Source organism: Magnolia sinica, chromosome 6 (genome assembly GCF_029962835.1).
Source record: "Magnolia sinica isolate HGM2019 chromosome 6, MsV1, whole genome shotgun sequence".
Taxonomy (NCBI): Eukaryota; Viridiplantae; Streptophyta; class Magnoliopsida; order Magnoliales; family Magnoliaceae; genus Magnolia; species Magnolia sinica.
In genome coordinates this window covers 101192766-101220153 of record NC_080578.1, presented here as the reverse complement: position 1 = coordinate 101220153, position 27388 = coordinate 101192766, and the positions used below count along the sequence as shown (strand labels likewise).

General features: G+C 41.1%; 1 protein-coding gene across 1 annotated transcript; it reads right to left on the bottom strand.

The window, feature by feature from the left end:
- Nucleotides 1-596: 596 nt before the first annotated feature.
- On the bottom strand, nt 597-26209 carry LOC131249292 (probable disease resistance protein At1g61300). Its single transcript, XM_058249954.1, has 3 exons — nt 26005-26209; nt 25750-25794; nt 597-3546 (listed from the first exon to the last, which is right to left on the bottom strand). The coding sequence occupies exons 1-3, from the start codon at nt 26192-26194 to the stop codon at nt 752-754; spliced, it is 3030 nt and encodes a 1009-aa protein (XP_058105937.1). The 5' UTR covers nt 26195-26209; the 3' UTR covers nt 597-751.
- Between the last annotated feature and the right edge of the window lie 1179 nt (nt 26210-27388).

Below are 27388 nucleotides of genomic sequence, written 5' to 3'. Positions count from 1 at the left end.
TACGAGGCCCACCCTGATGTATATGTATAATCAACTCCATACGTCAGTTGCACCATCCCTTCATTAGGCAGGCCTAGAGCCAAAAAATCAATATGAGCCTCACCAAAAAAAAAAAAAAAATCAATATGACTTCTGGTTCAGGTGCGCCTCACCAAAATGAACAGTTGGGAGATATTCCATCCTTAATTTTTTACAGGGCCATGTGAAATCCACTCCAACCATCAACCGCCTCACTAAAAGTTATGCCTAGGCCCACTGTGATTAGGCCCATCTGTCATTTACATTGGCTAAGGGAAACAGTTTGGAGGGTGGGCGACTCTTTTACACTATTTCTACTCGTGTGGTCCACCTGAATTATAGATATGTCTAAGTTTTGAGCCTTGGGCCTAACATGGGCTATCTGAAAGTCAGAGAGTAGATTTCACCTCCATCTTTGAGCTATGAGCCATTCAAGGGGCGGCCTATCAATTGGATGGTATCGATTTGATATAATGTTTGCCCCACACCATGGTGGTGAATCTCTTTTATGGGTAAATTCCTATAATCACATCCATATGCTAATCACCAAATCAACAGGAGGAAAAACAAATTAAGAATGAGGGAGAGAGAAGAAAAGGGACAGTAGCTGTTCTCACTAACATTACATTTCTCAACAGAGTACTTGTTTGAAATATAAAAGACAAAAGAGATCAATGAAAAATCATATAGACAAAAGAGATGAATGAAAAATCATACAAAGCCAAACTCAATACTAATAAGGAGATTCTTGTTGCCGTGATGTCGAAGCAATCTGTTCTACTTCTTCTGCTTTTCTTTTCATTCCACGCCCTTCTCTTCTCATTCCACGTCCATCTTCTTCTTCGTGTTCTTGAAAAAGAGGTTGGAGGAGTGTTTTGGTGTTGGGATCTTCCCACTCCAATGCATTCCACCATTCTTTGCTTCCTTCGATCTTTCCTCTTACAACAGGTGTTGAGCTACCCAAGGAAAGAGGGAACTTCTTCAGCTGACCACAATCAGCTATAGAAATCTTATTCAGGGAAGGGCAAATGATTACCCGCTTACAAATGCTTTTCAGTTTCCCTAAATGCATCAAATACAACTCCCTCAAGTTTGGGAGTAGGATGGCATTGTTATTGTTATTGTTATCACCTTCTTCAACCATACCTTCTCCTTGTATCACCTCCTCCATCTCACTGCATTCTTCAATATCGATTTGTTCGAGGCATTGGAGGTGCTGAAACAATTCAAGTGACAGGAGATTCACCAATACGTGGCATCTGTAGACAATCAGGAGCTTGAGGCATGCGAACGAGCCAGGCAGCAAGACTCCCTCAGTAATACCCCTAAAACTCTGAAGCTCTTTTAGACAGAGAGACTGCATTAACGGCAAAGACGTTATGGTGGGGTTGTCTCCTATCGGCAACAACCACTTCATGCTACAGGACGAGATTTTACATTTTCGTAAGTGTCGCAGGCAAGACAGGCAGGGTAAGCTTGACAGCTGACATTTATCCATAACCAAACCGACAATACTATCGGGAAGCACAAAGGAGCTCTCTTTCCCAATAATATTACAACCAATAGCATCCATCCTCTCTGCTTCGAAGGTGAAATTATGGGATTTTGAAACAATGCGGAAGCGTTTCAAGCAATTCCAATGCCCAGAGCTGACATACCAATCGAAACCAAACCTCTCTTCAGACAGAACATAAAGCTCCTTGAGATTAACCAAACATTCCATCCCATGTGGCAGTTCTTTGATGGCAGTATAAGAGAGGTTCAAAAGCCTTAGACGCTTGAGCTTTGCTAGGGACGGTACCTCCCTTAACCTCTTACAATTATTTAATAAGAGTATGCACAAGTTCTCCAAGTTTGAAACTGATACTGGAAGATACTCAATGCAAGTGTCAGAGAGGTTGAGAACTCTTAGGCTGTTCATGCGATTGAAGAACGAATGAGAAATGTTGCCTGAGAGAGGGTTATGTTGCAACAGCAATGTGGAGAGTTTTGGGCAGTTGGGTTCACCTGAAAGCATTTCAATTTCATTTCTCATCAATGAGATTTTGTCAACATCTTCAGTAAATTCTTCTCCACCAATTGATCCCCTTATCCTAGTCCCGGCCTTCACCACAAACCGAGGGCTCTTCCTTGTAATACCGATGGCCAAATCTCTGATTAAATCATGCATTACTACACGATGATCGAACCTCCTTACCAACATACACACATCTATTAGTTGATTCAATATTGTCTGGCCTTTGTCGAGCTCCTTTTCCCAGTCTCCCATATCATCCATCAATCCTTCTGCTCTCCAGTACTCAATCAACTCTTCATCAAAGAATGCATGGTCCTCTGGAAACAAAGCACAACACAAGAAACAAGCTTGAATCCTCTCAGATTTTAGTCTATCATAACTAAATTTCAAAATTGGAAAAACTTGATCATCCATGCCTTCAATCTCCATTGTTGAGCATTTTAACTCCTGTAATGCATTTCTCCATTCTCTGACATCATCCTTTTCTCTCATTGCACTTGCTACCGTGATGATTCCAAGTGGCAAACCACCACATTCTTCAGTTACAAGCTTCGCAATCGTTTCTATTTCTCCAGAAAGCACCACGTCAGCTCCAAACCTTTCCTTGAACAATTCCCACTCTTCTTCTCTCGAAAGAACCTCCACTTTAATCTTTTCTTGGCACTTCATGGCTCGACACACATTTTTTGATCGTGTAGTCAATACTACTTTATATGCATTGCCCTCTGGAATCCCTACCTTTACCAATGGAAATGCTTTCCACATATCATCTAAGATGATAATAAACTTCTTCTTATACTCCAAAGCATCAGATAATTTCATTGACCTTCTCATTTCATCCTCTTCATCATAAAGTTCCAATCCTATTGCTCGTGCAATACTATTTTGTAGTCTCCCAATACTAAAATCATTAGAAACAGTCACCCAAATGGCAATGCCAAATATTCCGGAGCTTGTTACTTTATTGTACACATGTGTCATGATGGTCGTCTTACCTACTCCCCCCATGCCAAAGACACCAATAGTGCTAACGTTGTGATCCATCAACAACTCCCAAATCTGTTCCAAATTTCTTTCAGCTGTCATTTTACCCACGAGTTTCGTTGCGGGCATACTTCCACTTTCACATAATAGATCAGTAAATAACCCTTCTGAAAATCGACCTGTCTCCCTAAGCTTCACCACGTCGTCAATCTTCTTTACTACAAGCTTTCCCAATGCTACACGTGAGAGTGAGAAATATCTCGCTACTTCTCCAGTGTCCTCTTCTATCTTCGTCACTTCACTTGTAATCTTTTCCACATTTTCCAACCATAAGCTCACCTCTTGCTTTAGCTTCTTTCCACGCATTTCGTCCATCTTGTTCAGTTCAATCTTTACATCGGCCTCTCGGCTACTCAACTCTTGCATTTTGGCTTTCAGAACATCAAGATTCTCTTCGAGGCTTCTAGAGTAGTTGTATTGAGTCCATGCCATCTTGGTAGTCTCCAGGAGGAATTCCATAGCCACCCCTGTGACAGCAGCTTAGAAATGTAAAATAAAATAAAAAATTATTGAGCACAAAAATAATTAAGTTCTGGCTTATTTGGTTGCACCACATTTCATGAAAATTTATCCTGATCATATCTAAAAAACCCAAAAACTTGACTAGACTCGATGTTCAGTTGGGCCGGGTCAACTTGTAGACTCGAACGAACTCAAACGGAAATTTAATGCTTAAAAATTTTTATATTTATAATTATAGAGAATATTTAGAAGGGTTAAATCTGGATCCATGCTTCTTAAAGCCGATCACTTCCCTATTTTTCCTGCTCTTTTAGAATTAGGAAAGTTTTTTGTTTTCTTCCATGAAAAGATAGAAATAACCTTTGTTTACACATGGCCCGACGCAGTCCATGTCAACCAATGAAAAGCCACCACGTGTTGGCACACTGTTATGAAAGATGGGAGAGAAATGTACGTGTGCCAAATAACTACTTCCGCTTATCTCTCAATGACATGTCGCCTACTAAAAGAGCCGTGCTCATAGCCATATACACATCTATACCCAAAAAATTGGTCATCACTCACAAGGCACGTGGCCAACGTACGTGGATACGTGTCTCCTATCGTACTAAGGAATTTTCTAAAAAAGACCTGCCGATGTCAAATTCTTCATAATCTAATATACGCATGGCATGGCCATCCCATATTAACTCAAAAAGAGAAATTTCCAAAGGGATGTTTGAGACCACTCAGAAGCAACAAGGAATTAGGGGCAAATATCGGAAAGCCATTTAGAAATATAAGCAAATCACATACGTTGACATTACACAACAAGGATTCCAATTCCAACTAGGCTATGACTGTTGTGTAATTGGAAAATTCATGCGTAAACTACGAATCTTACATGCGACCACCACTTCTCGAAAACCTATAAAAGCAACACTCGAAGAAGAGCTTCAAAACCTTGCCATAAACAATCAATAAAACTCTATAGCTCTACGCTACTTATCCCTTTTCCTTCAATGGCTTTTATTAGTTTTAACTTCTTAGCTTAGTGATGGGGACATCACGCGCACACGCACGCCGCCCCTACGCATGTACGCAAGGAGGAGGAGGGCTCCACCATCAATCTGGATCGATGACGACGTTCAGGGAGGGCCTCCTAGTTAGAGGACTGCATTTTGGTTCGTTGGAGTGGACCCGATGGCCATGTAAAGCCCACCATGGGTTCTCATGATTGTGACCAACTATTCTGATTAATATCGTATTTTAGGTTTTGCTTATTATTGTTATTAAGAATATCATGGACGGTTTAGATTACTTTAATTAGTTGTTATTTTTTATTACTCCATCGCCAAGTAATAGGTTGCGCATATGGTGCGAGTTTTGGGGTATAGGGTTTTATTATAAATAGGCACCCCTTGTAGTCTTTTTGATTCATTGAAGATTAATAAAAATTCCTGCATTTTTTCTACTCCTCTGAGTTTCTGAGTTGTGGAAATCCAATTGGGTGTGAAACCCTCCCTTCCTTGAAGGGTTGACTACTGTGGTGCGAAGCCACCTCTATCCCGATTCACCTCTATCTTCTACCATCCATACTTCTCTTCTCCTACAATCATCTACGCTTCAAATTCGTCCTCTATTACAACAATTTTTCTCTCTATAGTAGAATTCCAGAATTTAGCCCTGCATGAGGGCTGAAACTTTGGCGGAGCACCACGTACAGACCACATATCGTATCGGCCCGAAAATTGGGAGTTTTAGAGCCTACCCTTGGCCGACCAGACTCAAGGAGTCAGTTTCCAGGTTCAGGGCTCCTTCGCACGTGCGGCTAGGCCTCTGCGCACGTGCATCAGGTCTAGCCCGCTGTCCGCGCAGGTAGATTGTCTCTAGGTTCAGTTTTTCACCTCTTTCATCCCTCTCGTACTTACTTTCCATAACCCTAATCCTAGATTGCATTATTTTCAATTTGCTTGCCCCCTTTTTCTAATCGTAGGGTTCTCTGAACTGAAACCTTTGAATCTCTTGGATTAGGGACTTATTGCTATGCACGTGTGGATGAATTTACTTCCCTTTGAATATCGTTTAGTTCATAATTTTTATTGATCCAGCCCTAACATGTGTAGGTCTGGACCCACATAAATTCCCCTTGATTGAATGTTTGAACTTTTGTGTGGGATATGAAATTTGTGTAATTGTTTCTGAACTAACGTGATCTTAAGCCTGAAAATCTTGCATATCATATTTGAATTTCATGTCCTGCATCAAATTTGGTATCAGATCCTAGGGTTCTTATAGGGGAATGCATTACATGTTTAGGGTTTAGTTTGTTTATGTCCATTATGCATCAAGTCTCATCATATATAGCTGTTTAGAGGTCCATAATTCCTGATATAAGCTGCTGAAATTTCTGTTATCAGAAAGTTAGCAATTCACATTGCTGAAATTTTCTGTTATCCCTTTATTTTGACAGCTATATTGTTGAATTTTGGTAGCGTTGGGTAGTTTCCCTCATATAGAGTCTCATGAGATCATTTAGTCTCATTTAGACGCATATAGTCGTAGTAGAAGGTCCTTGGGTTAAGTTAGTAGTTATATGCTCACGCGTACGAGTCGTGGTTTTGGCTTGTACCCTACACTAAACATGGAACAATTGCAAGAATCAGTGAACAAGTTAACCCAACAGTTTGAGTCTTTGGGTGAGCGTTTGGAACAACGTATGGACCAACGCCTTGAGCAATTTAATGTACGCGTTACCCAACTAGAGACCTTCCTCAGGGCAAACCCCACCATTGGGGAAGATGCTCAATTTCAGGCAGGTAGTCAGGAGGTTAGACCAAGGAATAGAGGTGGCCAAGGAATTGGTTATGGGCGCACACCCGTGCACCCACCCCACGAGGGACATCATGATTAATATGACCCAGATGCACAACTCCTCAAAAGAGTCAGGGTAGATGCCCTTACGTTTGATGGCCACTTGGACCCTAAAGTCTTTTTAGATTGGTTGACAGATATGGACTACTATTTTGAGTGGTATGACATGTCGGATGCTCGTCGAGTCCGATTCGCCAAGATGAAGCTTGTGGGCCAAACAAAGAGGTTTTGGGCGACGGTAAAGCGAAAGAAAGAAAGAGCGAGGGAGCTCCCAATAGTCCATTGGAGAGAAATGAAAGAAACGCTTACGATTGATTGATGAATGACAGTCTCTTCGACAGGGTTCCATGAGTGTCGTTGAATATATTGAGAAGTTCGTAGAGTACTTGACCCGTTGTGAGGTTGGTGAAGACCTTGTACTCACCCTTACTCATTTTAAAACGGGCCTCCGTCCTGACATTAGGAGAGAATTGCTCGCCAAAGACATAAACACTATTGAACAGTTGTATCAAGTAGTGTCAGACGTCGAGCAATACCTCAAAGCATCTGTGGGAAGGCAGTTTAACTTTTGCAATTCTAGTGCTAAGGCCAACCCCTTTAGGGCTAAACCTAATACTGGGTACCAAAACAAACCTTCCAATAGTTTTCAGCGTAGGCCCAAGGATGAGAAAGGTAAAGAAATTGTCAAGTCTAGCTCGCGTGGAAGTGGGGCAACTGGGTGTTTTAAGTATTAGGGGTTTTGTCACTTTGCCCACCAGTGCAGCACGAGAAAGGGCACCAAGGTATTCTTTATTAATGGGCAAGTAGAAGTAGTGCCCCCAAAGAGTGACGGTGAGAAGGAAGAATATGAGCCAGTAGAAACCCCTAGTGATGAGGAAGAGGGAGTGCAAGAGTCTGTGACCCTCGCAGTTGTGCATTGCACCTTTGCTCAAGCCAAGAATACTGACGATTGGTGCCGCAATACAATCTTCTATACTTATGCAAATGTGGGAAAAAGAGCTGTAAGATGATCGTTGATAGTGGTAGTTGTGCCAACGTAGCATCGACTAGCACTGTGAGTTGTTTGGGCTTAAAGCTGAAAGGCCATCCTTAACCCTATAGAGTCTCCTGGGTTGATGAAACTCCCATTCCAGTCTCGCACCATTGTTTTGTTCCTATTCGCTTTGGATCATATAAAGACACACTTTGGTGTGATGTTGTTCCCATGGATGTTGGCCATATCATTATGGGTAAATCGTGACTCTATAACAGGGATGTTACCATATTTGGTCAGTCAAATGTGTGTAGATTCCGGTTCAAGGCCAAGACGGTCAAGCTAAATCCACTGCCACCCAAGAACACGACTGGAAAGGAATCCACCACACAGAGTGGTGTGAACAACTCAAAAGAATTGAATGAGTCGAAGTCTGAGTCCAAGCCTCTCCATATTCTAAATGTCAAAGACTTTGAGCGAGAAATGGAGGCGGGCTCGATGGTATACGCCCTTGTGGCTAGGAAGAGTGTACCAGAGGCTAGTGTAGAGTTACCCACTGAGGCCATTCAGGTAGTGCATGAGTTTCATGATGTCTTTTTTGATGATTTACCGAATGAGCTTCCCCCTATGAGGAATATAAAGCATGCCATTGATTTAATCCCTGGGGCAACTCTACTAAACCTCCCGCATTACAGAATAAACCTAAAGGAGCACGCTGAGTTGAAGAGGCAGATTGAAGAACTCCTAGAGAAGGGTTTCATTCGAGAGAGCATGAGCCCATGTGCCGCGCTCACCCTTCTTACACCTAAGAAGGATGGCACATGGAGGATGGGTGTTGATAGTAGGGCCATTGACAAAATCATAGTCAAGTATCGGTTTCCCATACCCCGTCTTGATGACATGCTAGATATGATGATCAATGCTACTATCTTCTCAAAAATTGACTTCAAAAGTAGTTATCACCAAATCCGTGTACGCCCTGGTGATGAGTGGAAGATGGCCTTCAAGACGAAGGATGGGTTATACGAGTGGTTAGTTATGCCTTTTGGGTTAACTAACGCCCCAAACACTTTCATGCGTGTGATGACCCAAGTGTTGAGGCCCTTCATGGGAAAATTCTTGGTGGTATACTTTGATGATATCTTGATTTATAGCATGACCAAGGAATAACACCTCAACCATTTGAGGCAGGTTTGTGGGATCCTTACAGCTAAGAAATTGTACGCCAACCTAAAGAAGTGTGCGTTTTTATCTAGTAGTATTATCTTCTTAGGTTTTATTGTGTCAGCTGAGGGCATATCGGCGGATCCCGAGAAGGTCAAGGCTATTGTCAATTAGCCTGAACCCCGCCATATTCATGAGGTGCGCAACTTTCACGGCTTAGCTACCTTCTATAGGCGGTTCATTCGAGGTTTCAGTTCCATTATGGCTCCCATCACGGATTGCATAAAAAAGGAAAAGTTTCAATGGACAAATGCAGCCTTAAAGGCCTTCAAGGAGATAATGGTCAAGATAATCGAAGCTCCAGTCACGCGACTTCCGAATTCTTCAAAAGTTTTTGAAGTCGCATGTGATGCGTCAGGAGTCAGCATAGGAGTAGTACTTAGTTAGGAAGGGCACCTTGTCGCCCTTTTTAGTGAGACACTGAATGAGGCGAAACAAAAATATTCCACCTATGACAAAGAGTTCTATGCGGTAGTGTAATCACTACGCCATTGGCATCATTACCTATTGCCGCAAGAATTCATCTTATTCTCAGATCACGAGGCTTTGAAATATCTGAACTCTCGGAAGAAATTAAACCTTAAGCACGCCAAGTGGGTTCAATTCTTTTAAGAGTACACTTTTGTGCTTATGCACAAGGCCGGTGTAGAGAATAGGCCCGCCGATGCGTTGAGTCGTCGAGTCGCATTACTCAATTCCATGAGTGTCGAAGTCACGGGCTTTGAGCGCATCAAAGAAGAGTATTTTGAGTATCCAGATTTTGGAGTTGTGTACGCGTTGTTGTTAGAGAGTCTGTCAGGAGCTAGCAGTGAGTACTTGATTTTAGACGGATATTTATTTAGAAGCTTGTGCATACCGCACACCTCTCTCCACAATTTTCTTGTTTGGGATTTACATTCAGGAGGGGTCGCAGGTCATTTTGGTTGAGACAAGACCATTGCCCTATTGGAGGATAGGTTTCATTGGTCAAGCCTCAAGCGAGATTGGCCAAAATTGTAGGGTAATGTCATACTTGTCAACTGGCAAAGCAAAATAAGCAAAATACAAGATTATACACACCGTTGTCAGTTCCATTCATCCCTTGGCAGGACATCAGTATGGATTTCGTGCTTGGACTCCCCACGACTATTCGGAAACATGATTCCATATTTGTTGTCGTGGCCCGTTTTTCTAAAATGGCCGACTTCCTTATTCTAAGACCTCTGACGCATCTCATGTTGCCAAGCTGTTCTTTGCTGAGCTCATCAAACTGCATGGGTTACCAAAAACCATAGTGTCTAACCGTGACGTGTGATTCATGAGTTATTTTTGGAAGACACTACGACACATGATGAATACTAGGCTCCAATTTTCTTCTGCCTATCACCCTTAGACCGATGGTCAGACTGAGGTGGTCAATAGGAGCCTAGGGAGTTTGCTCAGGTGTGTAGTGGGGGAGCACACCAAGACATGGGATACCGTACTACCTATAACCAAGTTTGCGTTCAATAGTTCTGTCAATAAGTCCACAGGTCTTAAGTCCTTTTGAAGTCGTTACTGGTTATAAGCTAGGAAGTCTATTGATCTTGTCCCTATGCCATTGTCCCATAGGCCATCAGAGTTTGCAAAGTCCTTTACGCATCACATTCATTCATTACATCATGAAATCAAGCGAAAGATCACTACTACTAATGAATATTACAAATTTTCTGTAGACTAGCATAAACGTTTCAAGGAATTCAATGTAGAGGATTCTGTGATGGTCCGCATTAGACCCGAGCAGTATCCTTAGGGGGTTGTTCATAAATTACACGCGTGTAATGCTGGACCCTTCAAAATTATAAAACGAAACGGTCTCAATGCGTATGCTGTAGATCTTTCACTTTCTATGGGAATTAGTTCCACATTCAATATGGAGGATCTAGTTACTTTTCAGGGGATCACTGATACTTTGTCCGGCCCTTCGCCCACCCATCCTGATTCTCCAGATCTGTCCCTTGATCCATGGCCTCTTTCCGACCTTTTTTCTCAGCCTCTACCTCCCATACCTAACATTCCCACACTCAGAGAGAAAATAGAGGATATTCTGGACCATCAGATAGTCGACATCAGACGGCGGGTGAGAGAATAATACTCAACATTGATGTATTTTGAAACTCTATTATCTGGATTATTTTTGAAACCTCTTAAGCTTATGGAAATTATACAATGGTTTTCGAAATATTTTTTCGCATACTTTGCTCGAGACTAGCAAAATGCTAGTTGTGGATTGTGTTGAGGCTCAAATATTGCATATTTCCCCCCATTTATTACTTGGTTTTATGAACATGATAATGCTTAATGTTCTATTTTAATCATGTTTGTATTACAAGGTGAATTTAAGAGCTTGAATTGAAAAGGATGCTAAAAGCATGAATTTAACGCTCAAGAATCATCAAGCCAAAGATTGGATCTTAGAAGGCCAAGAATGAAAGATTCACATGCCAAAAATCCAAGAAAACCAAGTCAAGAATGAAGAGAATCGAAGTTTTGAAGTGAATTTTTATGATCCTCGACTAGTCCTGGCCCTGCTCGACCAGTCGAGGATTCCTCGACTCAAACTCCAGCGACAAAATCATCAAAATCAGGTCATCCTCGACCCGTCGAAGGTGACCCTCAACCAGTCCAGGGTTGTCCTCGACCCGTTTAAGGTTACGTAGACAGCACATGAATTGCGGAAATTTAAGGCGGATTCTGGATTTTTCCAACTCGGTGTGAAAGTTGGAGTTGCAAAACTATAAATAGGGGTCCCCAGGGCATTCCTAGGCATCTTCTAGGGTTTGGGAAGTGGAGCAAAAGGGCGGAGCCGCCGTCCGGGAGTTTTTCTTCTTCTTCCTTAGCTGATTTTTTTGTTTTGTTTAAGAGTTCTTAGTTCAATCATGTCTATGATTGGCTAAACCTCTTAACTAGGGCTAAGATGTGAAGCTTGTAGCTTGATTGGGATGTTTGCTTTATTTTTATTCATGTTTTGTTGAACTCTCTTGGATTATAATTTGATTATGAAGGAATACTTCCAGTTTTTAATGGTTTGTTGTGACTCAAATTACAATAGATCTGCGATAGCTTTGAGTATGTTCTTTTTATGTATTGAGACTGTGAAATTAGGAAATCCTGTTGTTCACTATTGTCCCATGGGCATGGTAAGGTGACGGAATCCTTCCTAACCTTCACAATTCTCTTATGATTGGTTGTGGGATTGGTAAATCCTATTGTTTGCCTTGTCTCCTGGGCATGATTAGGTGACGGAATCACTTTCAAATCTTCACCACTCTCGTCCATTGATGATTAGTTCCATGAGAAATTCAGATATCCGACAAATCTCTTCCTACCAATTGGATAGGATAGGACTCTGATTCCAGTTGTGTCCTTGAATCATGTAAGGTAGCTTCCCAATTGCTACAAGTGGATCCTTGGCACCCTAGTTCCCACTTTTAAATTAACTAGTTTCAATTGCTTTAATCATAATTACTCTCAAATATTTTAGAATTAGGTTTACATCTTCTTCTAGTTCTAGTTATAGTTAAATTCTGAATTCACATGAGTTAGTCCCTGTGGATTCGACCTCGGTCTCACCGAGATTATTACTGCATCGCAACAATACACTTAGGGCCTGTTTGGATTCGTGTATAGTCTTGTATTGTATTGTATTTGGGTACTGTTCATGTATACATTGGACGGTTTTTAAAATACATCCAAATCAAGCAAATACTAATCAATGTTTGGATTGGAGGTATTGGTTGGCATAGTGTACAATACCTTATACAGACCAATGTTTGGATAGGAGGTATTAAAACTGGGTACTTTACAATCATACAAATTTCAACTCTAGAGATTTCTTGCCGAAAATGGATTGGAAAATATACATTTCAAACCAAAGAAACTCGTATCATTGACTTGAAAGATATGATGCATTCATTTACATACTTGAACATGAACACAATCAACTTGCATGTTCTTACCATGCTTACGAAAAGAAGAAATAAGGCCTTTCTATCAGTCGAGTAGGAGCAGATATCAATTCCCATTTTTTTTCAAAAAAAAAAAACTTCAATCAAACGACGGCTAACTGCCTTGAAGCAGAAATCGACTTGCAGATTTCGAACTGCAAAAGGCCCTCAAAATCCCCAACTTTGGCCGAAGGGCGCCTTCGGGACCCTCCTCCAGCCAAAGGCGTCTACACCATTTCCCGCAAGCCCTAGCATCGCGTCCATGTAAGCATCCCGAATCCGAGCGAGGATCTTAATTGGCGATGGGATCTTCAGCCTCAGCTTAGGAATCGTCCGTACTCTCCATGATCGGCGAGTATTTCCTCCGAGCCTCACGACACGCATGTTCCGCATCCTGGCTCCATTCTGCCGTTGATATCTTCGCCTCCGCCAGTATCTCTTCAGGCTCTCGTAGATTTGAAACGAGAGAATCTCGATGGATCTCCTTCTCCCGTTGGAGAAGAGCCTCAGGAGTTTTCAAAAATTTGTCTGCTGCCAAATACAACGCAATGAAGAGTACAGTACTGATGGACTGTGACCATCCTGACAATACTCTACCGCCTTTTGAAAATTTTGGCTCGCGACTGTATTCGCGCGCATGAGATTCAATGCCTATTCACTCTAATCCAAACACGGTAAACGTCACATCATATCATCTAATACGGTACAATACAACCGAAAATGCGTATCCAAACAAGCCCTTAGGGTTGTGAACAGGACATCATGCGCACATGCACGCCCCCCCTACGCACGTACGAAAGGAGGGCCCCACAATCGATCTGGATTGATGACGACATCCAGGGAGGGCCTCCTAGTTAGAGAACTGCGTTTTGGTTCGTTGGAGTAGACCCGATAGTCATGTAAAGCCCACCATGGGTTCTCATGGTCGTGGCCCACTTCTAATTAATCTCGTATTTTAGATTTTGCTTATTATTGTTATTAAGAGTATCATGGACGGTTTAGATTACTTTGATTAGTTGTTTGTTTTTATTACTTCATCGCCAAGTAATAGGTTGCGCACATGGCATGAGTTTTGGGGTATAGGGTTTTATTATAAATAGACACCCCCTGTAATCTTTTTGATTCATTGAAGATTAATAAAAATTCCTGCATTTTTTCTACTCCTCTTGAGTTTCTGAGTTGTGGAAATCCAATTGGGTGTGAAACCCTCCCTTCCTCGAAGGGCTGACTACCGTGGTGCGAAGCCACCCCTATCCCGATTTGCCTATATCTTCTACCATCCGTACTTCTCCACCCACAATCATCTACGTTTTAAATCCGTCCTCTATTACAGCAATTTTTCTCTCTACAACAGAATTCCAGAATTTGGCCTTACAGGAGAGCTGAAACTTCGGCGGAGCACTACGTACAGACCGCATATTGAATCGGCCTGAAAATTGGGGGTTTTAGAGCCCACCCCTGGCCAACCAGACTCAAGGAGTCGGTTTCTGGGTTCGGGGCCCCCTCGCACATGCCGCCCAGGCCCCTGCGCACGTGCGTCAAGTTTAGCCCGCTGTCCGCGCACGTGGACTATCTACAGGTTCAATTTTCCACCTCTTTCATCTCTCTCGTACTTACTTTCCATAACCCTAACCCTAAACCCTTTTTTCTAATCCTAGGGTTCTCTGAACTGAAACCTGCGAATCCATTGGATTTGGGACTTATTGCTGTGCATGTGTGGATGAATTTACTTCCCTTTGAGTATCGTTTGGTCCATAATTTTTATTGATCTAGCCCTAACATATGTAGGTCTGGACCCGCATAGATTCTCCTTAATTGAATGTTTGAACTTTTGTGTGGGATATGGAATGTGTAATTGTTTCTGAACTAACGTGATCTTAAGCCTAAAAATCTTGCACATCACATTTGAATTTTATGTCCTACATCACTTAGTCACTTCACTTCTATCCAGCCATGTTGTAACAAGTCCAAAGCCATTAGTTTCTTAACTTAATTTCACTACTGTCTAGTGCATCATTGCAATATGCACTTAGGAGTAGGTTAAATATCCACGACCCGTCGTTGGATCCCCCGATTATTGAGTTCTTACTTTTTTTTTCCAGAAAGGTGATAGTACACCAATTGTAGCTTTGTTGATCTGAAAAAATAAATGTACAAACATTCGGGGGGGCATCACAAAAGAGACTGGACTCACTTATTATATAGTTTCATGAATAAAACTAATAAAATGTACAGGAAAAAAGGATTGAAAGCCATGACAGACACAAAAAACAACCACCCCCAAAGCCATACCAAGCATGCCCCCATCTTCAACGAAGCTCTAGGAGTTGGGTAGCATCCAAACCATCTCACGACCATCTAATATTTTCTAGACCATCTCACAACTATTTGGTATGATCAAGTTCTTACTTGATACATCGCCAATCATATGCTACTGACTTCATGCCACAAACATCTCATGACCGTCTAGTATTTTCCACGGCCATTTTTCTAGTACAAGCCGCAATGGGTATTTTATTTTTCTCTTCACTTAGTTTTCTTTTCTATTTGCGGATTGTATTTCTTTACAATTCTAATTAATAAAATCAATGATCCAACCTTATTTTTTAATTCAGTCCAATCCTTATTGCTTTACCAAGAAACCCAATCTGCTATCACTATTGAAAGAAAAGTCCTTGGTTCCAAAACAAGATCTCATTCAAAAGGACTAGCCCTCCCCTTCTACAATCACCTAATTGTTGTAAAAACTAGTGGTTAAAAAGTTAAGCCAATCTTCATAGATATGGTCTTAATGTTACTAGTTCTACACCTAGGGCCATAAGCTTTAATCGATTTGAGTTGAGTAGGACTTTGGCATGCTTGCCAGTTAATCTAACCACACACATTTGATCGAAATCGAGTCGTTCGTAACAGGTGTGGCCACACGTCCGGATTGAACAAGAACATTATTTTTGGGCTGCTAGTGGGAAAATAGTGTGTTAAATAAGAGTTTATCAATAAATTAATATGGTTGCTAAATCAAGTGCAATGGCGAGTAATGCCCCTAAGACTACAGAATAACCATAAGACAAGGGACGATAAGCAAAACTAGTCAATGTAGACACAAGATCCTCTTCCTAGGCAAATTTTATGCTAGAAGAAGTTGCATAATCCATTTGCGACATGCAACATATGACAGACAACAGCAAGGCCCGAGCAGACAACATTGCCAGGATGATTGAAAGCCTCTTCGAAAGGTTTTCATTACTGGTGAATTCTCAACTTACAAATAATTCTCCAGAGGAATTAGAGGTATAATGACCAGCTAGACCTCCAGTTACGAGGATCAATCGGGTTGAACCACAAGGCTGAAATGCTTGTCCAAGCGGCTAACAAGAATATGAAGACCTCCAAATCTATATGCCTAAGGAGCAACTCTATGCGGGTGTTGATCTGCTTAGGGGGCAACCACCTATGCCACCAGCGTCACATAATTATTATGCTGGAGTCAAGCACCCTGGAGGGCAACCTCCTATGATTTTGGCAATTACCCAATGCAAATCGAGGACCGAGATACCCAGGGGGCAACCTCCAATCCCTCAGCTCCCGATGCTCGGGAATCCAATGACGCAAAGACAATACCTTGTACAGCTATAACGCCCACTCGGCCATGACAATGTCATTGAAATTATCTAAGAGTATGACATCCAACTCCATGGTCAACAGTTCACCCGACACGTCTATCGTAAACCCTATCTTGACTAGCTAGATCAATAATTTGAGCTACCAAGGGGATACAGGGTCCTTAAGTTCACTCTTTTTTCTGGGGAGTGATTCTACCACCATTGAGCATGTTGTTCGTTTTACCTTCTAACATAGTGAAGTCTCGACCAACGATTTCTTGAAACTTAGGCTATTTGGTAACTCCCTCATAGTGGTGGCCTTTACTTGGTATATAAATTTACCTCCCAAATTGATCCATACATGGCTTGAGATGGAGGAGCGATTCCATATATAATTCCATTGAAAAAGCCTTAAATCTCCACGGCTGATCTCTCCAAACTGCAACAATTGCTAGAAGAAATGGTAGAGCATTTTATTGCTCAGTTCAAGAAGGCAAAGAATTGATGCTCTATGGCTCTCCCTAAGGCCGAGTTTGTTAAACTCACCCTGGACGACATGGACTTTGAGCATCGCAAGAAGTTTGAAGGAATGCACTTCAGGGATCTCTTCGAATTGCTGGCCCGAGCCACCCTCTATGAATGGATTTTCCATAAGGAGAGTCAAAGAACAAACTCCTTACAGGGTGCTTATTATCAAGAACTTAATTATGAATTGGCCGCCATTGAGGTGGTGGCCAAATGACCGTACAAATATCAAACCTTGAAGAGAATAGAGGTATAAACTCCTACTAGAGTAAATCTTTAGAAGAATACATTTGAGTTTTCCAAACAATACTCTTTCGATATTACGATGGCTGATGAAATCTTTGACCTCTTATTAGATGTTATGTTCATCGATTATTGAAATATTTGAAAATTCCATTGGCCAAAGAGCTAAAGAAGGGGGGATTCTATAAATGGCACGAAACTAAAACTCATTGTACAAAAAACTATGTCATTTTCAAGAACATTATTCAAGAAAACATTAATAAGGGCTTCTTGAAGTTCTCTACCAGGCATACCATAGGGATTGATCCAGACCCCTTTTTGAAGACATCCGACACCAATGTCACCTTAGCAAAATTAAAGACGATTGGTCAATCCTCAAAGAAGCAGATGGTAATGACGCTCCAACTAGCCAACAAACCGCAATATCTGCCCAAAAAGCAAAAGGTCATTTCACCTTCAAAGCCGAAGACCACTGGGGGTAACCAACACAAATGAAAGAGAAAGGAAACACCCTCGCGGTCGAGCCACTTGTATAGCCCACATTATGTGAGTGTTACTTTAGGTGCATCCATGATGATCATAAACAACCGTCACCAGCTGTCACGATCACTGGCAGTATACTCCAGAGCCACATGCCAAATGGATGTGGCAATGACCTGCCACCAGCCTTGGAGGTCATAACCATGGTTTGAATGTGCAGAGAGAAACTATGATCACAATGTGTCCCATGCCAGAGCGGCAAGGCCTTTTTACACTTGGAGATGGGTGCCAAAAAATTACGAAGGCCCCGCCAAGCAACAAGAAGACGTGTCCGGGATGAAGGGTACGATCGTAAAACTAAATGGCCATCTGAATGACAGGGGATGGTCAAACCAGTTGAGGCTCGAAGGGATCGATGGAGTATAACAGTTCATCAAAAGTTTTCATAGGTGCACCATGGGCTGATTAGGACGCAAAAATGGAGGCTACAATGACAAAGGGCTATGACCGGTGTATTAGCGAAAGCAAAGCGTGTTATCCGAAAGATGCCACAACCAATTGTTGAATGTCTTCGACTTGGATTAAGGAGCAAGCACCCCTAGAGACAAGTACCTTCACAGACACCGTGAATGAAAACTTTGGGGAAGATATATGCACCTACGAAGATAGATGGCCTACTAGAGTTTTAGACCGGGCTGAAATTTGGGCTTGTGAGGTTTCAAGGGTTGCCTCATCACGTGGACCGTTTAGATTCTGTGCCTATGGCACGTGCGCAAAGGTGTGCACCGGTGCTCACATAAGGTGAGTAGGCGAGCATTCCTCCCTCTCTCTCTCTCTCTCTCTCTCTCTCTCTCTCTCTCTATATGTGTGTGTGTGTGTGTGTCATCGGCGCAAGCCATGTTTTGTCTTCCTTATCGGCCTAGCAATAAAATTTATATTTCCTTGACTGATTGCGGTCTTTCATTTATCTCTGTGATTAATCTAACCACCTTTTGACTTGATTCTTCCATATTTCCCATAGAGTGGGATGATAAACCTTCAAAAATTTGACTATTGATAGGGTGTTTGCCTATTTTTCCCCACATATCGTGAAGAACATAAGCTCCTTCATGGAGAACCTTTTTTTTTTGAAGACACAAGGTGTCCCCACTACTTTTTTGAAGTGAGACTAATCCCTGTGGATACATGCAATCACCCACCTCCACAGAGAACCTTTACCACTGTAAATGGCCCATCCCAAGTGGGTGACCATTTGCGGAATGAAGCATCTTTGGTTCCAAGAGTTAAAATTATCTTCCAAACCATATTGCATTCTCCAAACGTCTTCTTTTTTACTTTCTTATTATACGCTTGGGCGACCCTAAATTTGTTGAATACAATAGAGTCCAAGGCTTTTAGTCTTATTTCATCTAAATCCTCGAGTTTGATCAGCATAGCCTCTGTAAACTCAGTTGGAGTGAAATTAGCCTGATAAGCAACCCTTAACGATAGAATAGTTATCTCCATATGCAATATAACATCGTGTCTATATGTAAGCATGAATGGACTCATCCCTGTGCTTGTCCGAGACGAATTCCGATAAGCCCAAAAGGCCTCAGATAACTTGATATGCCACCATCTGGGGTTTCCATTTATCATTTTACATTTGTTACTAGCCTCGGCCTAGCCATTGGCCTGAGCATAGTAAGGTGATGAATGCAGTAACTTAATTTTATATTGATCAGCCATTGCTTTGACTTCCTTGGATGAGAAAGTTGCACCTTGATACATAGTAACTGATTCAGGAATTCCAAACCGGTGGATTATATGAGTCTCCATGAATTTGATAATTTCTTGATGACGATTTCCCAACATAGGTTTTGCTTCTACCCATTAAGTGAAGTAATCAATGGCCATGATAATGAAAATATGACCTTTAGATGGAGGATAATTTTTTCCTATTAAATCAATGGCCCATCCTCGATATGGCTAGGGTTTAACGATAGAATGCAACTCGGACACTGGTACATGTTGTATCGGCCCATGTTTCTCACATGCTTCACATTCTTTAGCATATTGGATACAATCAGCTATCATTCTCTACCAGAAATATCCATAACACCGGAGTGTAAGTCACATTTTCCTCCCAACTTCTTGTGCACCACGGATTCCTTCATGTACTTCCCCCATGCCAACATTGATTCTTTCTTATCCAGACATCTCAATAACACGCTATCAGTTCCCTTTCAATATAATTCATCACTGATCAAGACATAATTTATGTTCGTTCTCCTAATATCTCGGCCGACCTCTATTTGTGGGGACCAAAGATAGTTTATGATTGGCAACCTCCAATCATCATCATTCACATCGACCTGACAAATATCTTTGGTTGATTTCCATTGGAAAATCGGGAGTAAGGACTTCTTTTGAATGTCTATTGTTATGTTACTTTGATCCTGGAGAATCTGCAGTCTTACCACCAATTTTGTCATCTCATTAGCATTAATATTATTTTCTTGACTTATGTGTTTTAACTCGATTTCTTCGAATTCATTCAACAACTGAGTCGCCACGCCAACACACAATATTATTGTAGAGGAATACTCGTGCACTTAAATGAGCAAACCAATTGGTTTATGACTAATTGTGAATCACCCATTACCAATATATTTCTAATTCCGAATTCTACTAACATCTCTAAACCAATTAGTAAAGCCCTGTATTTAGCTTGATTATTAGTGCAACTGAACTCAAGCTGGAATGCAAATTCTTGTCTCCTGCCAGCTGGGTCAACCAGGACAAATCCCTGCTCCTAATCCCCCACCGGTCCTTGAACCATTAAATATTAGTTTCCAGGGTGATTGGGATACCATATATAAGTCCAATACTTCTGTAGGAAGTTGATTTTTTATGTCCGAAAAATGATGGGCCAAGAAATTTGCTATGGCTTGCCCCTTCGCCGCCCTTTGTGGCATATACGATAGATCAAACTCAAATAATGCTAGAACCCATATGCCAATTCGACCATTTATAATCGGCCGATTTAATATATATTTAACTAAATTAGTTATCGAAATTATATTAACTAACTCGACTAACAAATAATGACATAATTTAGTAGCCGCAAAGTACAATGATAAACATAACTTTTCTATAGCAAAATATCGCCTTTCGATATCAAGCAACGTTCGACTGAGATAATAGACTGCATACTCTTTCTGATTGTCATTATCCTGAGCAAACAAAGCGCCAACTGAGTCTACAGAAGTAGTGACATATAGCTTGAGCGGTCAACCCTTGCTGGTGGCATCAACACTGGTGGCCTTGTGAAATAATCGTTAATTCTGTCAAAAGCTAACTAATGTTCTGTCTCCCACCTGAACTCATCTCCTTGTTTTAACTTCAGTAATGGAGAAAATACATTAATTCTTCCTGCACAATTAGAAATGAATCGATGTACGTAATTGATTTTCCCAAGAAACCTTTGTAGCTCAGTTTTGTTTTTTGCTGGCTGAGCTTCTATTATTACTCAAGCCTTGTTTTGATCAATTTTGATCCCCCGTCGATGTACCATAAAGCCTAAAAAAATCCTGACCAATACACTACAATCACATTTAAGTGGGTTCATTTTTGACTTAAGAATCATCATTCTTTCGAATGAACTTCGTGAGCGAAATGCTCAACTGAATCGGCCGATTTGAGCACTATGTCATCAATATATATATTAATGAAATGACCTATCATATCATGGAAAATGGCATTTATAGCTCTTTGATAAGTAGCTCTTGCAGTTTTTAGTCCAAATGACATTACGACCTAACAAAAAGTGCCCAAGGGTCTAGGACACCTAAAAGTTGTCTTTGAGACGTCATCAGTTGCAATGCTTATTTGGTTATATCCTGAATGGCCATCCATAAGAGAAACCATTTGATGCCCTGCAACTCGGTTGATCGGTTGATTGGCGATGGGCATCAGATACTCATCTTTTGGTGTGGCCTGATTTAAATTCCTGAAATCAATAAAGACTCAGAGCTTACCATCCTTCTTAATGATTGGTACCACATTAGAGTCCATTCGGCATATTTGATAGGTTTGATAAACCCTGCTTTCAAAAGTCGATCAATCTCTTCTTTTATCTTTTAGGTAACTTCGGTCATCTTCCACCTACGCGGCTGCTTATGAGGTCGATGAGCTTCTTTTATAGGCAACCTATGTCGACCAAGTTTTGGTGTAATCCAAACAACTTATGATAATTCCATGCAAAGCAATCGACAAACTCCCTGAGCAATTGAGTGAGTTCAACATGTATCTGCGAGTCCAATAGTCCACTGATGAAAGTAGGTTTGGGATGTTACCATGTTCCCAAATTTATTATAATTAAAGGATCTTGGACCTGAGCCTAAGAATCGTCCAATTTTTCTGGAGCTTGCTTCAAATCCTTCAAATCAATACCATCATCACCCACTTGATCGGTCGATATTGCTATTTCAGCCATATCAACAAAACATCCATTATCGTATCTTCGCGCTCCCCTCGAGCTGTCTTAATCTGGCCGTAAATTCGACCTTGACCAATGGTTGGTTCATCATGTAATTTCTTCTATTCAGCAACTTGTCATTGCACGGAAGGAAATTATAGCCTTGAGCAACTCGTCGTCCAATCGTATCATAGAGGCAATGTCATGCATGACGTTTTCTGGATTAATTCTAGCATTTATCCCAATCGGTTGGCCATTTTTATTGTCTTGTAAAACGTATTGGTCCAATCTTGTTTATGTAAAAATAAGCTTCAATTGCGTTGGGCGTGGCTAAGAATGGTTCGTTATTCGCCAACACCAATTCCACTATCTTGATTCCAACAAATTACAAATTGGCAAAGTGATGATGGAATACATGAGAAATAATGTATCCAATCTCTCCTCAGCAGAGCATTGTAATTTGAAAAGGTGTCAAACACAAAGAAAACCATCAACACTTTCTTGGTTCCCACTATTAATTCAACAAGTAGGACACCGAGTGCCTGTGTTATTCCTCCAACAAAATTACTGACCATGACTTTGGTCGAAATTAAGTCATCTTGAGTTTTTCCCATTTTAGCCATCATTCTAGCCGGGAGGATATTTACGACCGCTCTGTTGTCTACCAATACCCTAGTGACTGGACTTCCTTCCAGGTGAACAGAAATGTACAGTGGTTTTAGATGTTGCATCATGGTGTAAGTGGGTTTTTCGAGTACTATTTTTTCAGATGGCAAGCCTAGCTCGATCGTAACGGTCGACACATTTATTTATTTTTTCTCTTCAAAGTCAAATGAACCATGTTATATAATTATAGGAGGACCAAGTTCTTCCATATCTCTGTCCATCTTGTTTGGTTGAGATGGTTTAGCTTAGAAACTTAATGGTAAGGTAAGTATCATATTGCAGTCCATCACGATTGGTGGAAACGACTCAAACTATATTACCAAATCCGAGCATTGCCCCTCAAGTGTTTCCGAATTCGGTTGGTTTTTAATGCTTTCAACCGAAAGCAAACCATGCAAAGTTTGTTCTACCAAAATTTCACTCACTCCTTCAAGGTTGGGTGAAGTTTTTCCCAACGATTTTGCTCTTGCGAGGAGTTCCTTGATCAACAAGTCGTCTGAGAAACCTCCATCATTGAGATATTCGATCAATCCCTCACTGTCAATACCTTCCTTGTCAAAGCTTTGGCCGTTCTTGGCCGACTCAGGTTCCACATTAAGTTCAGTCATACTCACCACTATTTGTTTCTCTTGCTAGTTTTGGCATTGTAGGTCTTAACCGTATCCGCATGGCCATTTCATGTTTTACAACGGTCAATTGTCTTCGCTTTGCTACCTGTTGCCTTTGCCAGTGTCTTTTCTAAGTACGGGTCATCCCTTCAGGTACAGCTGGAAATTTCGGATGACTAGTCCTTTTCCAAACTCCTCGAGTAGCCAGAGGTCTAACCATCCTTTGTCTTGGATTCGGCCAAGGGTGGTTGTTACTGCGTTTATCTCTCTGTTGGTAAAAAAAAAAAAAAAAAGGTTATTCCCTTCAGTGTTTTGAGCAACTGATGGTTCTGTTTGGTACTTTGGTTGATAAAATCGCATTTATGATTGAATCAGCCCTGCACATTGCTCACACAGGTGTAGCCTTCGGTAAGTGGAGATCACCACCTTGGGATATGCTTCGGTCTCCCCAACCGTATGCCTAGGCTTGCTAGTTCTCTTTCCAACATCCCGTTCATTGACCCGATCATCTTTGAGATCCAAGGTCAATTTTTAGTTGTGGCTGAACCAACCTCTGGGATTAATGGTGGTATCGATCAACATTGCCTCTCTTCATTGACCTCAAGCGCCGAAATCAACAGATACATTGTAGGCAATCATCTATGACAATATTCTGAGGAGATCAGTCGCCTACTCAACCACTTGCAGAAGATTTATGAGATGATTAGGTGATAGTCAGAGGGTAGAGTTCTTCCTCTAAAGATGGTTTGAGCCTTGCCTTTCACCAGAAAGGATTTTTCAGTATGCCAGTGCAATCAAACAAAAGGAAATACTAACAATCGATCACAATGAGCAACTGCAAGCATGTGTCTCTTACAAGAACTGCAACTTGTATTGGATAAGGATCAGGTCCAACGTATGAGCGTAGGCCTGAATTACAACTAAGGATTACTGCTATTGGATTACCACTACTCTTAGGATAGATTAAGCTAAGATAAAAGATATATTTGATTTGGTGTGTGTTTATTCTCTATTGATTCCTTTATTATTTATAGATCTCTCCTGCTGCAGGTATTCCTTAAACGTTTCTATACTTTAATTCATCTATTACGGTAGATGAACCGTTGCCACGTTGGTTCTTCCAGATCCTTCCGTCTCTTTGCATTCTCCAACCATTTCTCCTCTCTCGACTGCTTTTTGCTTATGAGCTTTTCGACAGCACTTCAAACTTGTTAACCACTTTACTTCATTGGTTGTGCCATTTCATTTGATAAAACGTATTGCCCAGTGTTTTCAGTAGCACTGTAGCGTAGCGTACGCTACATAGCGTAGCATAGTGAAAACGCTACATAGCGTACGCATGTAGCGTAATTCCTTGGTAGCATAAGCTACACTGCATGTAGCGTAGTGTGTAGCGTGCATAGCATAAGTTAAAGCAGTCGAGAGATGACTTAATCTCATTTTTTCAAGTGTTTTTTCTATGTTAGTTAAACACCTATTTTAAAATGGTGATGACTTATACCTATGACACATGGCACTACATTAATTAATCTGGACCATCCAAATTGTGGTCCATATCGTAGATAGAGCACTTAGATCAATCCGGACCATCCAAATTGTGGTGTATATCATGAATTTGTGATGTTTCAATAAATAAAAAAGAAGTCATACTTAGAGATGTCTAAAGGCAAAGAGAGAGGGATTTTGCATGGAAATAAGTGGTTGATGATCCAGATTTGTAGTCAAGAACTCATAGAAATTAAGCATTTTGTAAATCTTATCATATGTTCTATTATTTTAATTAAAAATATCAAGGATTGTGTAGCTTACGTTGCACGCTATAAAGGGCCAAACGCCACGCTATATGCTACACGCTATTTAAAACACTGATATTGCTAAGTCGGTCTAGCTATGATTCCATAGAAGGCGCTCCAAATATCTTAGAAAATCTTTGCATACACCTCCTATCTCTCGTGCAGTGCCACATGCCATCCTCCTATTGGCTTTTCTCGTGTCGGCCAGAAATAGGGTACAACGCTATGAATATCAACGGATCAAATTATCATGACCATTGATGTTAGTGAACATCAATGTAAGGTCGGGAAATGTCCCATCTTTTAAGGGATGAAAGCGGATGGTTTATGTGCATCAAGCCAATTTGATTTCTGCAATCTATTCTTTGATCATGACTGTCTGTTTGCAGGCCACAGGTTTAAATATGAAGATCATCCTATCCAAGTGATTTTCTTGCAACGGTGCATCAATTGTGGGGCCCAACAGATGATGATGATGGGACACATGCATCAATATGTGTATCGCATCCAACCCATCCAAAACCTAAGCCACACCATGATGATGTGACACCCTAAGAATCATGTTAATACAATCATCAGGTGGGGCCAGACCACTTAGAATTGTATGGTTTTTAGGTGAATTTCATTATTCTCAATGGTGTGGCCCACCTGATGATTGAATCTGTCTGATTTTTTCTCACCATGGTGTCCTGCACCAATTTGTTTCCCATTAAAACATCAATTAGCAAGATCTGACCATTATCCAAAATCAAACATATCTAAAAATAAAATAAGAAATTAAAGAAGGAAAAAGAAGAAGAAAGGAAGGCAGATGTACCCAACCGAAGTGTCTCTTTCAAGGCTTTCACACACAACTCAGTTTCTGCATAACAGAAATGTACAGAGAAATTAGATAAAACTCAAAACCCAGTCTGATTTTGTTGCACCAGATATCATGATATTTCATGATTGGTGAAACCAAATGAAAATTTAAAAGAAAAAGAAAAAAATGGAGAGAGAGTAGAAAACAAATAGAAGTAAATGGGATTAGAAATTACAAGATTTAAATCTGTTTATGAAAACTAGCTGTAACCTGTTTTTAGGGCTGATGGTGATTTTGACGAATTTCTTTCTTCTCGATTTTCTGCTGCTATGTATTTCTTGCGGAAGCCAGCCCTTTTTTTAAGAGCTCTCAGCTCTTCCTCGGAAGGCTCTGATCTGATGCAACAAGTCCTCGTCGAGTTGACTCCGTTTGCAAGTGAAGAATGAAATGGTTTGGACATTGATTTGTATTGGATATTGCCGGACGCGGTTTGGCTAGTGGTGGGTGCTATGTGGGCCCCACCATGATCTATTTGTTTTATCCAAACCGTCCATACATTTTTACACATCATTTTATTACGTCTTGAAAAAAATGAGGTAGATAAAAATCTTAGTTGTACCACACCATGTGAAAATAGTAGCGATTGAATGTTTACCATTAAAAACTCTCAGGGCCCACTGTAATGTTTATTTGACATCCAACCTGTAAATTAGGTCATACAGACATGGATGAATGCAAAAAACAAATATCAGCTTGATCCAAAACTTTTGTAGCCACAAGAAGTTTTTAATGGTGAGAGTTCAATCAACAATGTGTGGCCCACTTGAGATTTTGATCTACCTCAGGTTTGGGTTTATGTACTAAAATTATCTGGAAAAATGTATGGACGGCATGGATGAGACACATACATCATGTTGGCTCCACAGAGCACCGACGCCTTTATAGACTAAATACTAATAAGATAGCCTACCCGATGGGGGGAGCGGATGGGCTGGTGTTCCACACACCACTGGCCTGGGTGATGTGTTGACGTCACTAAGTTCCCATCATGAGGTATGTTCTACATCCAAACCGTCCGACCATTTGACGAGCACGTCATAAGTCTTGAGCCGAAAAATAAGATAGATCCAATAATCAAGTGGACCACACTATAAAAAGCACTGGGGATTGAACGTCTACAATTGAAATCCTTTCGGGGGGTTATAGAAGCTTTGGACCAATATTATATTTGTTTTTCCACTTCATGCAGATCTGTGTGACTTTATGAACAGATTGGATGGAAAATAAACGTTATCGTGGCCCCATGAATGTTTCAACCGTGAGAATTAGTCTCCACTGTTATTTGTGGTGAGGTCCACTTGAGCTTTGGATATGAATCATTTTTGAGATCATGCTCTAAAATGATCTATCCAAATGGATGAACGGTGTGGATATAATAAATACATCATCGTGGGGCCCATGTAACTTTGATCTCTTTTGAACCGTTCGTACAACTCGGAGCTCGAGGAGCGTCCGCGATCGTCTTCGCACGACACGTACACACACCAGCCAATCCGCATTTTGAATCGAAACCCTCACCTGAACGTGCGGTTGCGGTTATCGTTGAGAAAGATGATGTCGCTTTAACGGCGGATTTTGACACGGCATGGATCTT